Below are 20,411 nucleotides of genomic sequence, written 5' to 3' on the forward strand. Positions count from 1 at the left end.
TATGGGGGAAAAATTAGTAAAAAAAATCCAACTCGTTTTTTTCCTGGAAATATTTAGGAAAATGAATTGGGTAGTCTCATTAGCAGATTTGAGGTGTGAAATGTAGGCGGAGTTTCGGTGTGGTCAGCTGATGACGTCGTCATGGTTATAGCTACACCAATAAAAGCAGAGTTAGCCAGCGAAATAAATGTGGTACCGTACGTTGGTATTTTTATCTGTATGGTTGATTTATCTATATTATTATGAACGTTATTGATTCTGGATTACATTAGAAGTAGAATGAGGAAAGATCATGCAGGAATAATCTTGGTTCTGGGTGTTTTTAAGACGTTGTTTTTTTTTTGTATAATCAGATAGTTTATCAAATACCTATGGGGGAAAAATTAGTAAAAAAAATCCAAGTCGTTTTTTTCCTGGAAATATTTAGGAAAATGAATTGGGTAGTCTCATTAGCAGATTTGAGGTGTGAAATGTAGGCGGAGTTTCGGTGTGGTCTGCTGATGACGTCGTCATGGTTATAGCTACACCAATAAAAGCAGAGTTAGCCAGCGAAATAAATGTGGTTCCGTACGTTGGTATTTTTATCTGTATGGTTGATTTATCTATATTATTATGAACGTTATTGATTCTGGATTACAATAGAAGTAGAATGAGGAAAGATCATGCAGGAATAATTTTGGTTCTGGGTGTTTTTAAGACGTTGTTTTTTTTTGTATAATCAGATAGTTTATCAAATACCTATGGGGGAAAAATTAGTAAAAAAAATCCAAGACCTTTTTTTCCTGGAAATATTTAAGAAAATGAATTGGGTAGTCTCATTGACGGATTTGAGGTGTGAAATGTAGGCGGAGTTTCGGTGTGGTCAGCTGATGACGTCGTCATGGTTATAGCTACACCAATAAAAGCAGAGTTAGCCAGCGAAATAAATGTGGTTCCGTACGTTGGTATTTTTATCTGTATGGTTTATTTATCTATATTATTATGAACGTTATTGATTCTGGATTACATTAGAAGTAGAATAAGGGAAGATCATGCAGGAATAATTTTGGTTCTGGGTGTTTTTAAGACGTTGTTTTTTTTTTGTATATTCAGATAGTTTATCAAATACCTATGGGGGAAAAATTAGTAAAAAAAATCCAAGACTTTTTTTCCTGGAAATATTTAGGAAAATGAATTGGGTAGTCTCATTGGCGGATTTGAGGTGTGAAATGTAGGCGGAGTTTCGGTGTGGTCAGCTGATGACGTCGTCATGGTTATAGCTACACCAATAAAAGCAGAGTTAGCCAGCGAAATAAATGTGGTTCCATACGTTGGTATTTTTATCTGTATGTTTTATTTATCTATATTATTATGAACGTTATTGATTCTGGATTACATTAGAAGTAGAATGAGGAAAGATCATGCAGGAATAATCTTGGTTCTGGGTGTTTTTAAGACGTTGTTTTTTTTTTTTGTATAATCAGATAGTTTATCAAATACCTATGGGGTAAAAATTAGTAAAAAAAATCCAAGACGTTTTTTTCCTGGAAATATTTAGGAAAATGAATTGGGTAGTCTCATTGGCGGATTTGAGGTGTGAAATGTAGGCGGAGTTTCGGTGTGGTCAGCTGATGACGTCGTCATGGTTATAGCTACACCAATAAAAGCAGAGTTAGCCAGCGAAATAAATGTGGTACCGTACGTTTGTATTTTTATCTGTATGGTTTATTTATCTATATTATTATGAACGTTATTGATTCTGGATTACATTAGAAGTAGAATGAGGAAAGATCATGCAGGAATAATCTTGGTTCTGGGTGTTTTTAAGACGTTGTTTTTTTTTTTGTATAATCAGATAGTTTATCAAATACCTATGGGGGAAAAATTAGTAAAAAAAATCCAACTCGTTTTTTTCCTGGAAATATTTAGGAAAATGAATTGGGTAGTCTCATTAGCAGATTTGAGGTGTGAAATATAGGCGGAGTTTCGGTGTGGTCAGCTGATGACGTCGTCATGGTTATAGCTACACCAATAAAAGCAGAGTTAGCCAGCGAAATAAATGTGGTACCGTACGTTGGTATTTTTATCTGTATGGTTGATTTATCTATATTATTATGAACGTTATTGATTCTGGATTACATTAGAAGTAGAATAAGGGAAGATCTTGCAGGAATAATTTTGGTTCTGGGTGTTTTTAAGACGTTGTTTTTTTTTTGTATAATCAGATAGTTTATCAAATACCTATGGGGGAAAAATTAGTAAAAAAAATCCAAGACGTTTTTTTCCTGGAAATATTTAGGAAAATGAATTGGGTAGTCTCATTGGCGGATTTGAGGTGTGAAATGTAGGCGGAGTTTCGGTGTGGTCAGCTGATGACGTCGTCATGGTTATAGCTACACCAATAAAAGCAGAGTTAGCCAGCGAAATAAATGTGGTTCCGTACGTTGGTATTTTTATCTGTATGGTTTATTTATCTATATTATTATGAACGTTATTGATTCTGGATTACAATAGAAGTAGAATGAGGAAAGATCATGCAGGAATAATTTTGGTTTTGGGTGTTTTTAAGACGTTGTTTTTTTTTTGTATAATCAGATAGTTTATCAAATACCTATGGGGGAAAAATTAGTAAAAAAAATCCAAGACGTTTTTTTCCTGGAAATATTTAGGAAAATGAATTGGGTAGTCTCATTGGCGGATTTGAGGTGTGAAATGTAGGCGGAGTTTCGGTGTGGTCAGCTGTTGACGTCGTCATGGTTATAGCTACACCAATAAAAGCAGAGTTAGCCAGCGAAATAAATGTCGTTCCGTACGTTGGTATTTTTATCTGTATGGTTTATTTATCTATATTATTATGAACGTTATTGATTCTGGATTACATTAGAAGTAGAATGAGGATAGATCATGCAGGAATAATCTTAGTTCTGGGTGTTTTTAAGACGTTATTTTTTTTTTTTGTATAATCAGATAGTTTATCAAATACCTATGGGGTAAAAATTAGTAAAAAAAATCCAAGACGTTTTTTTCCTGGAAATATTTAGGAAAATGAATTGGGTAGTCTCATTGGCGGATTTGAGGTGTGAAATGTAGGCGGAGTTTCGGTGTGGTCAGCTGATGACGTCGTCATGGTTATAGCTACACCAATAAAAGCAGAGTTAGCCAGCGAAATAAATGTGGTACCGTACGTTGGTATTTTTATCTATATGGTTTATTTATCTATATTATTATGAACGTTATTGATTCTGGATTACATTAGAAGTAGAATGAGGAAAGATCATGCAGGAATAATCTTGGTTCTGGGTGTTTTTAAGACGTTGTTTTTGTTTTTTTTGTATAATCAGATAGTTTATCAAATACCTATGGGGGAAAAATTAGTAAAAAAAATCCAAGTCGTTTTTTTCCTGGAAATATTTAGGAAAATGAATTGGGTAGTCTCATTGGCGGATTTGAGGTGTGAAATGTAGGCGGAGTTTCGGTGTGGTCAGCTGATGACGTCGTCATAGTTATAGCTACACCAATAAAAGCAGAGTTAGCCAGCGAAATAAATGTGGTACCGTACGTTGGTATTTTTATCTGTATGGTTGATTTATCTATATCATTATGAACGTTATTGATTCTGGATTACAATAGAAGTAGAATGAGGAAAGATCATGCAGGAATAATCTTGGTTCTGGGTGTTTTTAAGACGTTGTTTTTTTTTTGTATAATCAGATAGTTTATCAAATAACTATGGGGGAAAAATTAGTAAAAAAAATCCCAGACGTTTTTTTCCTGGAAATATTTAGGAAAATGAATTGGGTAGTCTCATTGGCGGATTTGAGGTGTGAAATGTAGGCGGAGTTTCGGTGTGGTCAGCTGATGACGTCGTCATGGTTATAGCTACACCAATAAAAGCAGAGTTAGCCAGCGAAATAAATGTGGTTCCGTACGTTGGTATTTTCATCTGTATGGTTTATTTATCTATATTATTATGAACGTTATTGATTCTGGATTACAATAGAAGTAGAATGAGGAAAGATCATGCAGGAATAATTTTGGTTCTGGGTGTTTTTAAGACGTTGTTTTTTTTTTGTATAATCAGATAGTTTATCAAATACCTATGGGGGAAAAATTAGTAAAAAAAATCCAAGACTTTTTTTCCTGGAAATATTTAGGAAAATGAATTGGGTAGTCTCATTGGCGGATTTGAGGTGTGAAATGTAGGCGGAGTTTCGGTGTGGTCAGCTGATGACGTCGTCATGGTTATAGCTACACCAATAAAAGCAGAGTTAGCCAGCGAAATAAATGTGGTACCGTACGTTGGTATTTTTATCTATATGGTTTATTTATCTATATTATTATGAACGTTATTGATTCTGGATTACATTAGAAGTAGAATGAGGAAAGATCATGCAGGAATAATCTTGGTTCTGGGTGTTTTTAAGACGTTGTTTTTGTTTTTTTTGTATAATCAGATAGTTTATCAAATACCTATGGGGGAAAAATTAGTAAAAAAAATCCAAGTCGTTTTTTTCCTGGAAATATTTAGGAAAATGAATTGGGTAGTCTCATTAGCAGATTTGAGGTGTGAAATGTAGGCGGAGTTTCGGTGTGGTCAGCTGATGACGTCGTCATGGTTATAGCTACACCAATAAAAGCAGAGTTAGCCAGCGAAATAAATGTGGTACCGTACGTTGGTATTTTTATCTGTATGGTTTATTTATCTATATTATTATGGACGTTATTGATTCTGGATTACAATAGAAGTAGAATGAGGAAAGATCATGCAGGAATAATCTTGGTTCTGGGTGTTTTTAAGACGTTGTTTTTTTTTTGTATAATCAGATAGTTTATCAAATACCTATGGGGGAAAAATTAGTAAAAAAAATCCAAGACGTTTTTTTCCTGGAAATATTTAGGAAAATGAATTGGGTAGTCTCATTGGCGGATTTGAGGTGTGAAATGTAGGCGGAGTTTCGGTGTGGTCAGCTGATGACGTCGTCATAGTTATAGCTACACCAATAAAAGCAGAGTTAGCCAGCGAAATAAATGTGGTACCGTACGTTGGTATTTTTATCTGTATGGTTGATTTATCTATATCATTATGAACGTTATTGATTCTGGATTACAATAGAAGTAGAATGAGGAAAGATCATGCAGGAATAATCTTGGTTCTGGGTGTTTTTAAGACGTTGTTTTTTTTTTGTATAATCAGATAGTTTATCAAATAACTATGGGGGAAAAATTAGTAAAAAAAATCCCAGACGTTTTTTTCCTGGAAATATTTAGGAAAATGAATTGGGTAGTCTCATTGGCGGATTTGAGGTGTGAAATGTAGGCGGAGTTTCGGTGTGGTCAGCTGATGACGTCGTCATGGTTATAGCTACACCAATAAAAGCAGAGTTAGCCAGCGAAATAAATGTGGTTCCGTACGTTGGTATTTTCATCTGTATGGTTTATTTATCTATATTATTATGAACGTTATTGATTCTGGATTACAATAGAAGTAGAATGAGGAAAGATCATGCAGGAATAATTTTGGTTCTGGGTGTTTTTAAGACGTTGTTTTTTTTTTGTATAATCAGATAGTTTATCAAATACCTATGGGGGAAAAATTAGTAAAAAAAATCCAAGACTTTTTTTCCTGGAAATATTTAGGAAAATGAATTGGGTAGTCTCATTGGCGGATTTGAGGTGTGAAATGTAGGCGGAGTTTCGGTGTGGTCAGCTGATGACGTCGTCATGGTTATAGCTACACCAATAAAAGCAGAGTTAGCCAGCGAAATAAATGTGGTACCGTACGTTGGTATTTTTATCTGTATGGTTGATTTATCTATATTATTATGAACGTTATTGATTCTGGATTACATTAGAAGTAGAATGAGGAAAGATCATGCAGGAATAATCTTGGTTCTGGGTGTTTTTAAGACGTTGTTTTTTTTTTGTATAATCAGATAGTTTATCAAATACCTATGGGGGAAAAATTAGTAAAAAAAATCCAAGTCGTTTTTTTCCTGGAAATATTTAGGAAAATGAATTGGGTAGTCTCATTAGCAGATTTGAGGTGTGAAATGTAGGCGGAGTTTCTGTGTGGTCAGCTGATGACGTCGTCATGGTTATAGCTACACCAATAAAAGCAGAGTTAGCCAGCGAAATAAATGTGGTTCCGCACGTTGGTATTTTTATCTGTATGGTTGATTTATCTATATTATTATGAACGTTATTGATTCTGGATTACATTAGAAGTAGAATGAGGAAAGATCATGCAGGAATAATCTTGGTTCTGGGTGTTTTTAAGACGTTGTTTTTTTTTTGTATAATCAGATAGTTTATCAAATACCTATGGGGTAAAAATTAGTAAAAAAAATCCAAGACTTTTTTTCCTGGAAATATTTAGGAAAATGAATTGGGTAGTCTCATTGGCGGATTTGAGGTGTGAAATGTAGGCGGAGTTTCGGCGTGGTCAGCTGATGACGTCGTCATGGTTATAGCTACACCAATAAAAGCAGAGTTAGCCAGCGAAATAAATGTGGTTCCGTACGTTGGTATTTTTATCTGTATGGTTGATTTATCTATATTATTATGAACGTTATTGATTCTGGATTACATTAGAAGTAGAATGAGGAAAGATCATGCAGGAATAATCTTGGTTCTGGGTGTTTTTAAGACGTTGTTTGTGTTTTTTTGTATAATCAGATAGTTTATCAAATACCAATGGGGGAAAAATTAGTAAAAAAAATCCAAGACGTTTTTTTCCTGGAAATATTTAAGAAAATGAATTGGGTAGTCTCATTGGCGGATTTGAGGTGTGAAATGTAGGCGGAGTTTCGGTGTGGTCAGCTGATGACGTCGTCATGGTTATAGCTACACCAATAAAAGCAGAGTTAGCCAGCGAAATAAATGTGGTTCCGTACGTTGGTATTTTTATCTGTATGGTTTATTTATCTATATTATTATGAACGTTATTGATTCTGGATTACAATAGAAGTAGAATGAGGAAAGATCATGCAGGAATAATTTTGGTTCTGGGTGTTTTTAAGACGTTGTTTTTTTTTTGTATAATCAGATAGTTTATCAAATACCTATGGGGGAAAAATTAGTAAAAGAAATCCAAGTCGTTTTTTTCCTGGAAATATTTAGGAAAATGAATTGGGTAGTCTCATTAGCAGATTTGAGGTGTGAAATGTAGGCGGAGTTTCGGTGTGGTCTGCTGATGACGTCGTCATGGTTATAGCTACACCAATAAAAGCAGAGTTAGCCAGCGAAATAAATGTGGTTCCGTACGTTGGTATTTTTATCTGTATGTTTTATTTATCTATATTATTATGAACGTTATTGATTCTGGATTACATTAGAAGTAGAATGAGGAAAGATCATGCAGGAATAATCTTGGTTCTGGGTGTTTTTAAGACGTTGTTTTTTTTTTTTGTATAATCAGATAGTTTATCAAATACCTATGGGGTAAAAATTAGTAAAAAAAATCCAAGACGTTTTTTTCCTGGAAATATTTAGGAAAATGAATTGGGTAGTCTCATTGGCGGATTTGAGGTGTGAAATGTAGGCGGAGTTTCGGTGTGGTCAGCTGATGACGTGGTCATGGTTATAGCTACACCAATAAAAGCAGAGTTAGCCAGCGAAATAAATGTGGTACCGTACGTTTGTATTTTTATCTGTATGGTTTATTTATCTATATTATTATGAACGTTATTGATTCTGGATTACATTAGAAGTAGAATGAGGAAAGATCATGCAGGAATAATCTTGGTTCTGGGTGTTTTTAAGACGTTGTTTTTTTTTTTGTATAATCAGATAGTTTATCAAATACCTATGGGGGAAAAATTAGTAAAAAAAATCCAACTCGTTTTTTTCCTGGAAATATTTAGGAAAATGAATTGGGTAGTCTCATTAGCAGATTTGAGGTGTGAAATATAGGCGGAGTTTCGGTGTGGTCAGCTGATGACGTCGTCATGGTTATAGCTACACCAATAAAAGCAGAGTTAGCCAGCGAAATAAATGTGGTACCGTACGTTGGTATTTTTATCTGTATGGTTGATTTATCTATATTATTATGAACGTTATTGATTCTGGATTACATTAGAAGTAGAATAAGGGAAGATCATGCAGGAATAATTTTGGTTCTGGGTGTTTTTAAGACGTTGTTTTTTTTTTGTATAATCAGATAGTTTATCAAATACCTATGGGGGAAAAATTAGTAAAAAAAATCCAAGACGTTTTTTTCCTGGAAATATTTAGGAAAATGAATTGGGTAGTCTCATTGGCGGATTTGAGGTGTGAAATGTAGGCGGAGTTTCGGTGTGGTCAGCTGATGACGTCGTCATGGTTATAGCTACACCAATAAAAGCAGAGTTAGCCAGCGAAATAAATGTGGTTCCGTACGTTGGTATTTTTATCTGTATGGTTTATTTATCTATATTATTATGAACGTTATTGATTCTGGATTACAATAGAAGTAGAATGAGGAAAGATCATGCAGGAATAATTTTGGTTTTGGGTGTTTTTAAGACGTTGTTTTTTTTTTGTATAATCAGATAGTTTATCAAATACCTATGGGGGAAAAATTAGTAAAAAAAATCCAAGACGTTTTTTTCCTGGAAATATTTAGGAAAATGAATTGGGTAGTCTCATTGGCGGATTTGAGGTGTGAAATGTAGGCGGAGTTTCGGTGTGGTCAGCTGTTGACGTCGTCATGGTTATAGCTACACCAATAAAAGCAGAGTTAGCCAGCGAAATAAATGTCGTTCCGTACGTTGGTATTTTTATCTGTATGGTTGATTTATCTATATTATTATGAACGTTATTGATTCTGGATTACATTAGAAGTAGAATGAGGATAGATCATGCAGGAATAATCTTAGTTCTGGGTGTTTTTAAGACGTTATTTTTTTTTTTTGTATAATCAGATAGTTTATCAAATACCTATGGGGTAAAAATTAGTAAAAAAAATCCAAGACGTTTTTTTCCTGGAAATATTTAGGAAAATGAATTGGGTAGTCTCATTGGCGGATTTGAGGTGTGAAATGTAGGCGGAGTTTCGGTGTGGTCAGCTGATGACGTCGTCATGGTTATAGCTACACCAATAAAAGCAGAGTTAGCCAGCGAAATAAATGTGGTACCGTACGTTGGTATTTTTATCTATATGGTTTATTTATCTATATTATTATGAACGTTATTGATTCTGGATTACATTAGAAGTAGAATGAGGAAAGATCATGCAGGAATAATCTTGGTTCTGGGTGTTTTTAAGACGTTGTTTTTTTTTGTATAATCAGATAGTTTATCAAATACCTATGGGGGAAAAATTAGTAAAAAAAATCCAAGACCTTTTTTTCCTGGAAATATTTAGGAAAATGAATTGGGTAGTCTCATTAGCAGATTTGAGGTGTGAAATGTAGGCGGAGTTTCGGTGTGGTCAGCTGATGACGTCGTCATGGTTATAGCTACACCAATAAAAGCAGAGTTAGCCAGCGAAATAAATGTGGTTCCGTACGTTGGTATTTTTATCTGTATGGTTTATTTATCTATATTATTATGAACGTTATTGATTCTGGATTACAATAGAAGTAGAATGAGGAAAGATCATGCAGGAATAATCTTGGTTCTGGATGTTTTTAAGACGTTGTTTTTTTTTTTGTATAATCAGATAGTTTATCAAATACCTATGGGGGAAAAATTAGTAAAAAAAATCCAAGTCGTTTTTTTCCTGGAAATATTTAGGTAAATGTATTGGGTAGTCTCATTAGCAGATTTGAGGTGTGAAATGTAGGCGGAGTTTCGGTGTGGTCAGCTGATGACGTCGTCATGGTTATAGCTACACCAATAAAAGAAGAGTTAGCCAGCGAAATAAATGTGGTTCCGTACGTTGGTATTTTTATCTGTATGGTTTATTTATCTATATTATTATGGACGTTATTGATTCTGGATTACATTAGAAGTAGAATGAGGAAAGATCATGCAGGAATAATCTTGGTTCTGGGTGTTTTTAAGACGTTGTTTTTTTTTTTTTGTATAATCAGATAGTTTATTAAATACCTATGGGGGAAAAATTAGTAAAAAAAATCCAAGTCGTTTTTTTCCTGGAAATATTTAGGTAAATGAATTGGGTAGTCTCATTAGCAGATTTGAGGTGTGAAATGTAGGCGGAGTTTCGGTGTGGTCAGCTGATGACGTCGTCATGGTTATAGCTACACCAATAAAAGCAGAGTTAGCCAGCGAAATAAATGTGGTTCCGTACGTTTGTATTTTTATCTGTATGGTTTATTTATCTATATTATTATGGACGTTATTGATTCTGGATTACAATAGAAGTAGAATGAGGAAAGATCATGCAGGAATAATCTTGGTTCTGGGTGTTTTTAAGACGTTGTTTTTTTATTGCATAAGCAGATAGTTTATCAAATACCTATGGGGGAAAAATTAGTAAAAAAAATCCAAGTCGTTTCTTTCCTGGAAATATTTAGGAAAATGAATTGGATAGTCTCATTGGCGGATTTGAGGTGTGAAATGTAGGCGGAGTTTCGGTGTGGTCAGCTGATGACGTCGTCATGGTTATAGCTACACCAATAAAAGCATAGTTAGCCAGCGAAATAAATGTGGTACCATACGTTGGTATTTTTATCTGTATGGTTGATTTATCTATATTATTATGAACGTTATTGATTCTGGATTACATTAGAAGTAGAATAAGGGAAGATCATGCAGGAATAATTTTGGTTCTGGGTGTTTTTAAGACGTTGTTTTTTTTTTGTATAATCAGATAGTTTATCAAATACCTATGGGGGAAAAATTAGTAAAAAAAATCCAAGACGTTTTTTTCCTGGAAATATTTAGGAAAATGAATTGGGTAGTCTCATTGGCGGATTTGAGGTGTGAAATGTAGGCGGAGTTTCGGTGTGGTCAGCTGATGACGTCGTCATGGTTATAGCTACACCAATAAAAGCAGAGTTAGCCAGCGAAATAAATGTGGTTCCGTACGTTGGTATTTTTATCTGTATGGTTTATTTATCTATATTATTATGAACGTTATTGATTCTGGATTACAATAGAAGTAGAATGAGGAAAGATCATGCAGGAATAATTTTGGTTTTGGGTGTTTTTAAGACGTTGTTTTTTTTTTGTATAATCAGATAGTTTATCAAATACCTATGGGGGAAAAATTAGTAAAAAAAATCCAAGACGTTTTTTTCCTGGAAATATTTAGGAAAATGAATTGGGTAGTCTCATTGGCGGATTTGAGGTGTGAAATGTAGGCGGAGTTTCGGTGTGGTCAGCTGTTGACGTCGTCATGGTTATAGCTACACCAATAAAAGCAGAGTTAGCCAGCGAAATAAATGTCGTTCCGTACGTTGGTATTTTTATCTGTATGGTTTATTTATCTATATTATTATGAACGTTATTGATTCTGGATTACATTAGAAGTAGAATGAGGATAGATCATGCAGGAATAATCTTAGTTCTGGGTGTTTTTAAGACGTTATTTTTTTTTTTTGTATAATCAGATAGTTTATCAAATACCTATGGGGTAAAAATTAGTAAAAAAAATCCAAGACGTTTTTTTCCTGGAAATATTTAGGAAAATGAATTGGGTAGTCTCATTGGCGGATTTGAGGTGTGAAATGTAGGCGGAGTTTCGGTGTGGTCAGCTGATGACGTCGTCATGGTTATAGCTACACCAATAAAAGCAGAGTTAGCCAGCGAAATAAATGTGGTACCGTACGTTGGTATTTTTATCTATATGGTTTATTTATCTATATTATTATGAACGTTATTGATTCTGGATTACATTAGAAGTAGAATGAGGAAAGATCATGCAGGAATAATCTTGGTTCTGGGTGTTTTTAAGACGTTGTTTTTGTTTTTTTTGTATAATCAGATAGTTTATCAAATACCTATGGGGGAAAAATTAGTAAAAAAAATCCAAGTCGTTTTTTTCCTGGAAATATTTAGGAAAATGAATTGGGTAGTCTCATTAGCAGATTTGAGGTGTGAAATGTAGGCGGAGTTTCGGTGTGGTCAGCTGATGACGTCGTCATGGTTATAGCTACACCAATAAAAGCAGAGTTAGCCAGCGAAATAAATGTGGTTCCGTACGTTGGTATTTTTATCTGTATGGTTTATTTATCTATATTATTATGAACGTTATTGATTCTGGATTACAATAGAAGTAGAATGAGGAAAGATCATGCAGGAATAATCTTGGTTCTGGATGTTTTTAAGACGTTGTTTTTTTTTTTGTATAATCAGATAGTTTATCAAATACCTATGGGGGAAAAATTAGTAAAAAAAATCCAAGTCGTTTTTTTCCTGGAAATATTTAGGTAAATGTATTGGGTAGTCTCATTAGCAGATTTGAGGTGTGAAATGTAGGCGGAGTTTCGGTGTGGTCAGCTGATGACGTCGTCATGGTTATAGCTACACCAATAAAAGAAGAGTTAGCCAGCGAAATAAATGTGGTTCCGTACGTTGGTATTTTTATCTGTATGGTTTATTTATCTATATTATTATGGACGTTATTGATTCTGGATTACATTAGAAGTAGAATGAGGAAAGATCATGCAGGAATAATCTTGGTTCTGGGTGTTTTTAAGACGTTGTTTTTTTTTTTTTGTATAATCAGATAGTTTATTAAATACCTATGGGGGAAAAATTAGTAAAAAAAATCCAAGTCGTTTTTTTCCTGGAAATATTTAGGTAAATGAATTGGGTAGTCTCATTAGCAGATTTGAGGTGTGAAATGTAGGCGGAGTTTCGGTGTGGTCAGCTGATGACGTCGTCATGGTTATAGCTACACCAATAAAAGCAGAGTTAGCCAGCGAAATAAATGTGGTTCCGTACGTTTGTATTTTTATCTGTATGGTTTATTTATCTATATTATTATGGACGTTATTGATTCTGGATTACAATAGAAGTAGAATGAGGAAAGATCATGCAGGAATAATCTTGGTTCTGGGTGTTTTTAAGACGTTGTTTTTTTATTGCATAAGCAGATAGTTTATCAAATACCTATGGGGGAAAAATTAGTAAAAAAAATCCAAGTCGTTTCTTTCCTGGAAATATTTAGGAAAATGAATTGGATAGTCTCATTGGCGGATTTGAGGTGTGAAATGTAGGCGGAGTTTCGGTGTGGTCAGCTGATGACGTCGTCATGGTTATAGCTACACCAATAAAAGCATAGTTAGCCAGCGAAATAAATGTGGTACCATACGTTGGTATTTTTATCTGTATGGTTGATTTATCTATATTATTATGAACGTTATTGATTCTGGATTACATTAGAAGTAGAATGAGGAAAGATCATGCAGGAATAATCTTGGTTCTGGGTGTTTTTAAGACGTTGTTTTTGTATTGCATAAGCAGATTGTTTATCAAATACCTATGGGGGAAAAATTAGTAAAAAAAATCCAAGTCGTTTTTTTCCTGGAAATGTTTAGGAAAATGAATTGGGTAGTCTCATTGGCGGATTTGAGGTGTGAAATGTAGGCGGAGTTTCGGTGTGGTCAGCTGATGACGTCGTCATGGTTATAGCTACACCAATAAAAGCAGAGTTAGCCAGCGAAATAAATGTGGTACCATACGTTGGTATTTTTATCTGTATGGTTGATTTATCTATATTATTATGGACGTTATTGATTCTGGATTACAATAGAAGTAGAATGAGGAAAGATCATGCAGGAATAATCTTGGTTCTGGGTGTTTTTAAGACGTTGTTTTTTTTTTTTTGTATAATCAGATAGTTTATCAAATACCTATGGGGGAAAAATTAGTAAAAAAAATCCAAGTCGTTTTTTTCCTGGAAATATTTAGGAAAATGAATTGGGTAGTCTCATTGGCGGATTTGAGGTGTGAAATGTAGGCGGAGTTTCGGTGTGGTCAGCTGATGACGTCGTCATGGTTATAGCTACACCAATAAAAGCAGAGTTAGCCAGCGAAATAAATGTGGTACCATACGTTGGTATTTTTATCTGTATGGTTGATTTATCTATATTATTATGAACGTTATTGATTCTGGATTGCATTAGAAGTAGAATGAGGAAAGATCATGCAGGAATAATCTTGGTTCTGGGTGTTTTTAGGACGTTGTTTTTTTATTGCATAAGCAGATAGTTTATCAAATACCTATGGGGAAAAATTAGTAAAAAAAATCCAAGTCGTTTCTTTCCTGGAAATATTTAGGAAAATGAATTGGGTAGTCTCATTGGCGGATTTGAGGTGTGAAATGTAGGCGGAGTTTCGGTGTGGTCAGCTGATGACGTCGTCATGGTTATAGCTACACCAATAAAAGCAGAGTTAGCCAGCGAAATAAATGTGGTACCGTACGTTTGTATTTTTATCTGTATGGTTTGTTTATCTATATTATTATGAACGTTATTGATTCTGGATTACATTAGAAGTAGAATGAGAAAGATCATGCAGGAATAATCTTGGTTCTGGGTGTTTTTAAGACGTTGTTTTTTTTTTTTTTTTGTATAATCAGATAGTTTATCAAATACCTATGGGGGAAAAATTAGTAAAAAAAATCCAAGTCGTTTTTTTCCTGGAAATATTTAGGAAAATGATTTGGGTAGTCTCATTGGCGGGTTTGAGGTGTGAAGTGTTGGCGGAGTTTCGGTGTGGTCAGCTGATGACGTCGTCATGGTTATAGCTACACCAATAAAAGCAGAGTTAGCCAGCGAAATAAATGTGGTACCGTACGTTTGTATTTTTATCTGTATGGTTTGTTTATCTATATTATTATGAACGTTATTGATTCTGGATTACATTAGAAGTAGAATGAGGAAAGATCATGCAGGAATAATCTTGGTTCTGGGTGTTTTTAAGACGTTGTTTTTTTTTTTTTGTATAATCAGATAGTTTATTAAATACCTATGGGGGAAAAATTAGTAAAAAAAATCCAAGTCGTTTTTTTCCTGGAAATATTTAGGTAAATGAATTGGGTAGTCTCATTAGCAGATTTGAGGTGTGAAATGTAGGCGGAGTTTCGGTGTGGTCAGCTGATGACGTCGTCATGGTTATAGCTACACCAATAAAAGCAGAGTTAGCCAGCGAAATAAATGTGGTTCCGTACGTTTGTATTTTTATCTGTATGGTTTATTTATCTATATTATTATGGACGTTATTGATTCTGGATTACAATAGAAGTAGAATGAGGAAAGATCATGCAGGAATAATCTTGGTTCTGGGTGTTTTTAAGACGTTGTTTTTTTATTGCATAAGCAGATAGTTTATCAAATACCTATGGGGGAAAAATTAGTAAAAAAAATCCAAGTCGTTTCTTTCCTGGAAATATTTAGGAAAATGAATTGGATAGTCTCATTGGCGGATTTGAGGTGTGAAATGTAGGCGGAGTTTCGGTGTGGTCAGCTGATGACGTCGTCATGGTTATAGCTACACCAATAAAAGCATAGTTAGCCAGCGAAATAAATGTGGTACCATACGTTGGTATTTTTATCTGTATGGTTGATTTATCTATATTATTATGAACGTTATTGATTCTGGATTACATTAGAAGTAGAATGAGGAAAGATCATGCAGGAATAATCTTGGTTCTGGGTGTTTTTAAGACGTTGTTTTTGTATTGCATAAGCAGATTGTTTATCAAATACCTATGGGGGAAAAATTAGTAAAAAAAATCCAAGTCGTTTTTTTCCTGGAAATGTTTAGGAAAATGAATTGGGTAGTCTCATTGGCGGATTTGAGGTGTGAAATGTAGGCGGAGTTTCGGTGTGGTCAGCTGATGACGTCGTCATGGTTATAGCTACACCAATAAAAGCAGAGTTAGCCAGCGAAATAAATGTGGTACCATACGTTGGTATTTTTATCTGTATGGTTGATTTATCTATATTATTATGGACGTTATTGATTCTGGATTACAATAGAAGTAGAATGAGGAAAGATCATGCAGGAATAATCTTGGTTCTGGGTGTTTTTAAGACGTTGTTTTTTTTTTTTTTGTATAATCAGATAGTTTATCAAATACCTATGGGGGAAAAATTAGTAAAAAAAATCCAAGTCGTTTTTTTCCTGGAAATATTTAGGAAAATGAATTGGGTAGTCTCATTGGCGGATTTGAGGTGTGAAATGTAGGCGGAGTTTCGGTGTGGTCAGCTGATGACGTCGTCATGGTTATAGCTACACCAATAAAAGCAGAGTTAGCCAGCGAAATAAATGTGGTACCATACGTTGGTATTTTTATCTGTATGGTTGATTTATCTATATTATTATGAACGTTATTGATTCTGGATTGCATTAGAAGTAGAATGAGGAAAGATCATGCAGGAATAATCTTGGTTCTGGGTGTTTTTAGGACGTTGTTTTTTTATTGCATAAGCAGATAGTTTATCAAATACCTATGGGGAAAAATTAGTAAAAAAAATCCAAGTCGTTTCTTTCCTGGAAATATTTAGGAAAATGAATTGGGTAGTCTCATTGGCGGATTTGAGGTGTGAAATGTAGGCGGAGTTTCGGTGTGGTCAGCTGATGACGTCGTCATGGTTATAGCTACACCAATAAAAGCAGAGTTAGCCAGCGAAATAAATGTGGTACCGTACGTTTGTATTTTTATCTGTATGGTTTGTTTATCTATATTATTATGAACGTTATTGATTCTGGATTACATTAGAAGTAGAATGAGAAAGATCATGCAGGAATAATCTTGGTTCTGGGTGTTTTTAAGACGTTGTTTTTTTTTTTTTTTGTATAATCAGATAGTTTATCAAATACCTATGGGGGAAAAATTAGTAAAAAAAATCCAAGTCGTTTTTTTCCTGGAAATATTTAGGAAAATGATTTGGGTAGTCTCATTGGCGGGTTTGAGGTGTGAAGTGTTGGCGGAGTTTCGGTGTGGTCAGCTGATGACGTCGTCATGGTTATAGCTACACCAATAAAAGCAGAGTTAGCCAGCGAAATAAATGTGGTACCGTACGTTTGTATTTTTATCTGTATGGTTTGTTTATCTATATTATTATGAACGTTATTGATTCTGGATTACATTAGAAGTACAATGAGGAAAGATCATGCAGGAATGGACCGCTTTTATGAATTCTTTGTTTATATCCTTTGAGGGGATCCAGCATTTGCTAATTATTCAGCAAATTGCATATAGTTTAAATTTCACCTATTTGATGAATTAATAGCATTGTTTATGTTTTATGTTCTATATTATTTTTTAATGTTTTAAGATATCGCTGGAGATCCAGATTTAATGCGCCGTCTAGAAGAGCATGCTGATGAATTATTACCACTCTTACTTGATTACAATTACACTGTACCTGTAGGCAAGATGAAGGAAGTCAATACGAAAATCTGGAATGAATATTTCTTTGGAGATAGAGTTGGCAGTGATGTTTCCAATATGTTGAAGGTATTTGATAACACCCAAACTTTTAATGGAAATCACTCGCACGTATATCTTTCTCTTACTTTAAAAATCTTTAAGAAAGCTTAACGTTTAGGTACATGTTGAATTCTGCAAAATGATGTGAATGTGGTAAAACGTACAATGCACTAATTAGTACGTTTTAGTCAAGTTTACATTAACTCCTTTCTGGAACCTTTTCATAAAAATAAAAATTGTTAATTGGTACCCTTGTATAGTTATTATTCTAGATTTAGAAACACAAAATTGTTTACTCTGTTTTTGTGGAAAACGAAGGTTTTCCTATTCCCTGGTTGTTTGATTGAAACACAACATTTTCAATGTTGTTTGTGTAGAAAAGGGTTCAATGTTCAACTGATTGAAGTTGGTTTTCATTTTCTTTATTTGTAAAACACAGGACTTTGACTTTGATAATACATAATAAAATAACTTCGGCTTCATTGTTACTCTGGATTAGTGAGTACTCTCCTGAGGGAGATAGCTGATAGTAGAGTCTATACCCGATGAACTTGCTAACTTCGGAATATTCTCTCTTTCAAATAGAATATATGAATACCAACTTGAATCATTGGTGAGATTGTTCTACTAGATCTAAGTTTTAGATCAGATAGACAAATTCAATGAGTGAATGTAAAAAATTGCTGGCTCTAAAGCACTGGTCTACCTTGAATACAAGCAGTCTTTGTGCCGTTATGTGCTTATGTTTTTGTTGTAGATTACATATAAACTCTATGAATGCAAATTATTTTTTCTTGATAGATCTAGTTTGGTCGATTTTGTATCATGTTTGATGTTTATTTTTTTTACTTTCTTCGATAGTTATCAGTTCTCATCGGAAATACATGAGTTTTGAGTCCAATGAGATTAGAAAAAGTTATGATGGGAAATTGGGAAATCGGAAATAGAAGAAAAATCCGGTGTGGAAACTCACTTGACTTGCTCTTACTAAAATTTTCAAGGTCGTAAACAATAATTGCTTTTCACTAAAATTAAACAGTTCTTAAAATTGTACATTAATCAGAAATGACTCTTAAGGGGTAAGAAGAGTACCTTCTCCTACTCCAGGCCTGCCATTAGAACGATTTTCAGCTTTAGGGATATTTCTTAAACAAAATTTTCCAAATACCAATTTTTTGAACTCGCGTGAAAACTGTTTCTCTTAAGGAAAATTTAAAAAAAAAAAATGGTAAAATCACAGAATCGAACTCGAGTCTAACTGGAGGTTCACCATGTAAATTGAATCCTGGAGTAAAGTTCTGGGATGTCACGCTTCTCCCAAAAGTCTCCCATTTTTGAAGGCAACTAACATTTTAGTAAAAAACCTGAAGTTTGAAGAAAAACAACATGATTTATAGGCACGATTTGCTTTTATTTGGAATTTTTTGCTATTCATATTTTGTAATATTTAATGATTTTTTTTTTTATGCAGAGTATGTATTTGATTACAATTACAGATGGCTGGAGACAGACTCTTCGTTGAAGGAATCGTCAAAGCAGCCAAACTGCACGCACAGAATACCCGATCTCCGGTGTATTCTTACTACTTCACTTATCGTGGCAAGAATAGCATCAGCGATGCATTTTCCAAATCAAAAATTGATTTTGGTAAGTTTAAACTATCAAAAAACAAGACAAGATTGCTCATTTCCCGAAGGATTTCTTTGATGCTTCAATTTGAGGGGAGGATATACGCCCTTAAGGCGCCTGGTTCTTATTGTTTTAATCTTATTACCTCTTTTCTCTGTCTAAATTACAGGAGCCAGCCATGGAGATGATACTTCTTACGTTTTACAAAATAAGTATCTCAACCCAGAACAAGTAAAGTCTGATGTAAGGATGATCAAATTACTGACACAAATTTGGACTTCTTTCACTTCTACTGGGTAATTTTTAAACTTATAATACTTCTGATAAAATTATCTATTTTCCGATAAATAAGTAAATAGAAGTACATGGGCAGTCCATTACTTCAATTAAATTGTACAATTTTTCAGCAAACCAACATTGGAGGGGATCGGCGATTGGCCAACAGTTCAGAGCAACTCCAATGGAAACTTCACCTATGTCCGCATCGATTCACCTCAGTCCGTGTATGTGGAGTCTCAGGACAATCTGGGTAATGGAAAATTCTGGGACTCTTTAGGGTTGGCTGAAAATTTATCAGTATAAATGTAAAAGTGTTTTTTTTTTTATTGTATTTTAAAATAAACGATTTTATTTAAAATATTTTCTTTTTTTGATTTTTCTTATCATTAGTCAAGATACTAACAGTCAAAATCTGAATTTAAGTCTGAAAAGTTCTAGGTTTATGCTTGCTAGCTGATTTTCCCCAGAAAAAAATGCTTTAAAATCTAAGTTCTAGCAACACTTATGGTGAAGGAGCGCATGAAGATGCTGAATTTACAGAACATTGAAGGAGCTGTTTTTTAGGAAAACTCCACGAAGTGAATAATCTGTTGAGGAAAGTGACACTTTTGATTGGCTGAATTTGCCTAAAAGCTTATTGTTGGATGCGGCAGTGATTTCTAAACTAGATATAGTCAATTCTGAAGTTTCTACGCTGTACTGTTGTTGGGTTATACTGACCTCATATTCCATAGATCGAAATATATGCAATCCATTTTGTGAAAACCACACTCAGGAGATCTGAAAACGGACTGAAATCCTTTAATCTGTCGCGATCGTAATACTTCCCTTACCTAATGTAAGAGAAGTAAAGTATCACGTGACTTCTCTTACACTATTTACATAATTAAATTGGCTTGAAATTGATAATTTGTTCCAAAAGGTTAATTTACTTTGAGAACATTATAATGATCTCCTAGAGGAAAACATGACGTCCCAGCTTTCCCAGAATCCAACTGAAATAAATATGTTCTGAGAAAATTGTTAAAAACCATCTTTTCATACTTTATTTACTTCCTTTCATGTGTTTTCTTACTTTTATCTGAGAACAATAACAGAACTAATTTACAAAATGAATATCTGGTAAAAACTAGCTAGGGGGCGTTAACTGATATGTGCGTATGATAGAAACCATTGCGCATCTCTCGATTCCCGA

At 34.1% G+C, this 20,411-nt stretch overlaps 1 protein-coding gene across 4 annotated transcripts in view; it reads left to right on the top strand.

Moving 5' to 3' along the window:
- Nucleotides 1–19,574, top strand: part of LOC141448352 (venom carboxylesterase-6-like) — a 33,222-nt gene extending 13,648 nt beyond the window's left edge. For all 4 annotated transcript variants that reach the window (XM_074116693.1, XM_074116692.1, XM_074116690.1 and 1 more), the window contains exons 8-11: nt 17,154–17,335; nt 18,805–18,955; nt 19,107–19,233; nt 19,345–19,574. In XM_074116693.1, the coding sequence (XP_073972794.1) occupies nt 17,154–17,335; nt 18,805–18,955; nt 19,107–19,233; nt 19,345–19,519 (635 nt within the window). In that variant the 3' untranslated portion in view covers nt 19,520–19,574. The remainder of the gene's footprint in view (nt 1–17,153; nt 17,336–18,804; nt 18,956–19,106; nt 19,234–19,344) is intronic.
- Nucleotides 19,575–20,411: the final 837 nt, after the last annotated feature.

Source organism: Rhodnius prolixus, unplaced genomic scaffold (genome assembly GCF_049639745.1).
Source record: "Rhodnius prolixus isolate KJV_2025 unplaced genomic scaffold, Rpr scaffold_19, whole genome shotgun sequence".
Taxonomy (NCBI): Eukaryota; Metazoa; Arthropoda; class Insecta; order Hemiptera; family Reduviidae; genus Rhodnius; species Rhodnius prolixus.